Source organism: Nerophis ophidion, linkage group LG06, assembly GCF_033978795.1.
Source record: "Nerophis ophidion isolate RoL-2023_Sa linkage group LG06, RoL_Noph_v1.0, whole genome shotgun sequence".
In the NCBI taxonomy this organism is placed as follows: Eukaryota; Metazoa; Chordata; class Actinopteri; order Syngnathiformes; family Syngnathidae; genus Nerophis; species Nerophis ophidion.
Window position 1 is genome coordinate 22,495,716 of NC_084616.1, and position 3,536 is coordinate 22,499,251.

Sequence of the window (3,536 nt, forward strand, 5' to 3'; positions counted from 1 at the left end):
TTTAAATTCCTTCCTCCTTTCCTGACAATTTAAATCAATGTTCAAGTTTTTTTTTTAATTTATTGTAAAGAATAATAAATCAATTTTATTTTACTTCTTCATTTTAGCTTCTGTTTTTTTGACAAAGAATATTTGTGAAATATTTCTTCAAACTTATGATTAAAATTCAAACAAAATATTCTGGCAAATCTAGAAAATCCGTAGAATCAAATTTAAATCCTATTTCAATGTCTTTTGAATTTTTTTTTTACATTTTGTACGGAAAACAGTCGAAAAAACGGAAAATAACAGAGCTGATTTGACTTGGTGTGTGTAATGTGTTTGAGAAAAGGGCGGATTGCTTCATGTTTTGACGTCACAGGTGAAAGGTCATTGCTCTGACAGCTAACAATTGAAAGGCGTTTCAATTGCCAAATTCACCCTTTTAGAGTCCGAAAATCGGTTAAAAAAACATATGGTCTCTTTTCTGCAACATCAAGGTATATATTGACGCTTACATAGGCCTAGGGATAATGTTCCCCTTTAATATGCAGGTTACAGCAGTTTCGGAATGTTAGGGTGAATCCCCATTACCTACATTTTTAGCTGCCTCGTGCTAGCCGTTTTTCACCATTTAGAACACAAAAACGTGTTCCTCTCTCACATACAGACTGTAGGTGTGTTGAGTTTTGTTTCTTCTGTTTCCCAGCTGATCAACTGGAGGAACTCACCAAGCGCTACAAAGACTATGTCTCCCGCCTTCATTCATCCATGCACCAATGAATGGCTGGATCAACATTTATTAAAAATATAGTGCTACATTTGATCACACTTTTATACATGTTATTGTTTTGTCCTGTATTTAAGAAAATAAAGATGAATAGACCTTAACGCTTGGCTGTTGACATTATCCTTGTAGAGCCATAACATCCTTTAGCTCGTGTACAGGACACAAGGAATAAGAGGGATAATACAGGTATTTATTATTTATTCTTTGCTTTAGATGAAGTGTCCAAAGTGCGGCCCGAAGCTAATTCTTAAATACTGTTAATAAAAAAGACATACAAAAAAGTGGAGCATTCAGGTTGCAATGTTGACTCTAATAACAAGCAGCTGCCATGTAGACTGTTTTTTAATAATAATGAATCAAAATCAATGTTATGAATTATTGACCTATTAAAGGCTCCAATTACTTCACACCAAATATTCCACTTTGAAATTTTTGTGGGTAAAATGGTGTACATTTTGTGCGTTTTCCATTAAAACGTATCTGACTTAAGGGGCATAAAACAAGCAAAAAAACAACAACTTACAATCGACGGAATTTGATCTAGCAATTTGAGCGTTCTGGAAAATCATGAAGAAATAATGATTTGTCTTTGCTAGAAATATAGCTTGGTGCAATTTGTTATATATTCTAACAAAGTGCAGATTGGATTTTAACCTGTTTAAAACATGTCTTCAAAACTCTAAAATTAATTTTAACCAGGAAAAATTACTAATAATGTCACATATATATTTTTTTAAATTTTTTCAAAAAGATTCAAATTAGCTAGGTTTTCTCAATTTTTTTGGGTTGAATTTTGAATTTCAAAGAGTCGAAATTGAAGATACCGTATTTCCTTGAATTGCCGCAGGGCGTATAGTATGCGCCTGCCTTGAATTACTGCCGGGTCAAACTCGCTTCGCAAAATAATTAGCGCATGCTTAGTATTACCGCCTGGTCAAACTCGTGACGTCACGAGTGACACTTCCCCTGTCATCATTTTCAAAATGGAGGAGGCTGATTTATATACCGGTAATTTGAAATCGCATAAAGGGAAGAAGATTAAGAGCTATTCAGTACGATTTAAAGTCCAGGCTTACATCACTCTCAAATGTTTACTGCATGCCTTTGGTAAGTGTTGGAGTGAGAAGAGGTTTTAAATTAATTAGTGCCATGGCGGCAATTCAAAGATATACGGTAAACTGTTTCAAAATTTAATTTTCCTTTTTTGTGTGTTTTCTCCTCTTTTAAACCGTTCAATTAAATGGTTTTTTCATCATTTATTCTCTACAAAAAAACTTCCGTAAAAGGAAAAAATATGTACGACGGAATGACAGACAGAAATACCCATTTTTTTTATATACTGTATATAGATTTATTTATTAAAGGTAAATTGAGCGAATTGGCTATTTCTGGCAATTTATTTAAGTGTGTATCAAACTGGTAGCCCTTCCCATTAATCAGTACCCAAGAAGTAGCTCTTGGCTTCAAAAAGGTTGGTGACCTGTTAGGTGTCAAAAGTCCGCCGGTCCTTCAGAAGCCTTTCGTGGTCAACAGTTCCTTCAGCTCCTTGTCAAAATGACCTTTGACCTTCAGCGTCATCGTCACCTCGTTAACCTGCGTGACCAGTTCTTGGCCGGTCACGTGCTTCAGGTACTCCTTGACGTCTTTCTCCAGAGCCCAGATGTCACCTTCCACCTTCCGGACCAACGTCATCTTGCGGTTGCCGTGGGTCAGGTCCGTGTAGACGGGAATGTTGTGCATGCGGGAGCGGCGTATCATGTAAGGAAGAGACGGCGGCGACTCCGCCGGGGGTGTCCAGCCGGACGGGCTCGGCCCGGCGTGTTTGGGCGGAGTTGGGACGCGTGTCGGCGGTATGAGACGCTCGACAAATGAGTATTCGTCCGTGGACTCTTCAATTACCGCCTGCGTGGCTTCCGGTGCGCTGACACAAACTGTCCTGCGGCCTACAACGGCGACTGCGGGTCCTGGTTGCCGTTTGTGGAAACTAAAGACTCCTCGCAGAGAACCGCGTAGAAAAAGCGGGCTTAAGCCGTGACAGTGCGCCATGTTGGAGTGGTGAAGGGCGGTGAGGACGGCGGAAGTACTCAAGTAGCTTCCTGTTCACGAGTTCGCCATAGATGGTCAACACTGCCCCCTGCTGGTTGGCGGCTTCTCCTATAATTGCGCTTCATGTTCTTGAAGGCCTTTTCACGCCAAATGTATTCCCCCCTACTAGAACCTTCCCTCCGGAAGCCCCTCCAATGCCTGAAGGACCCCAATGAGAGCGGAACAATACCAAGTTATATGACTCTTAAGGGTTACAGCTGCAAAATTAGCGAAGCAAAAATACATTGAAAGGTTAGCATGCTGGAATGCTAATATTTTTTCCTCACCGTTATTTTTCACCAATGACAATCAAGCCAATTATAATGCTTTTATAACAGGCAGCTGTGTGGGCTGCTTTAAGGTCCTTCAAGCATTAACACTGTCGCGCCAAATTTCTTCCCCCCTACAACCCCCCCCCCCCCTTTACTTCCGGGGTCATGATTAATACAGACGTTTTGTTAACGCTATATTATAAAAATATAACGCTATATTGTAAAAATATAATGCTATAATATAAAATACAGACGTTTTGTTAACGCTATATTATAAAAAAAATAAAAATCAATTTACAAACACAAGCTACGGGATGACGCATTTACTTCCGGGGTCACGTTTCCTCTATGTCATCCCATAGCTTGGGTTTGTAAATTGTTTTTGTAATTTTTTTTATAATATAGCGTTA

The 3,536-nt window shown here is 39.1% G+C and overlaps 1 protein-coding gene across 1 annotated transcript; it reads right to left on the reverse strand.

Annotated features, from left to right (window-relative positions):
• Positions 1–739: 739 nt before the first annotated feature.
• Positions 740–3,178, reverse strand: mrpl49 (mitochondrial ribosomal protein L49). Its single transcript, XM_061903099.1, has one exon. The coding sequence runs from the start codon at positions 2,813–2,815 to the stop codon at positions 2,279–2,281; it is 537 nt and encodes a 178-aa protein (XP_061759083.1). The 5' UTR covers positions 2,816–3,178; the 3' UTR covers positions 740–2,278.
• Positions 3,179–3,536: the final 358 nt, after the last annotated feature.

Bases quoted from the DNA above. Each gene is read 5' to 3' on its own strand.
- mrpl49 (XM_061903099.1), bottom strand. From the start codon at position 2,815: ATGGCGCACTGTCACGGCTTAAGCCCGCTTTTTCTACGCGGTTCTCTG.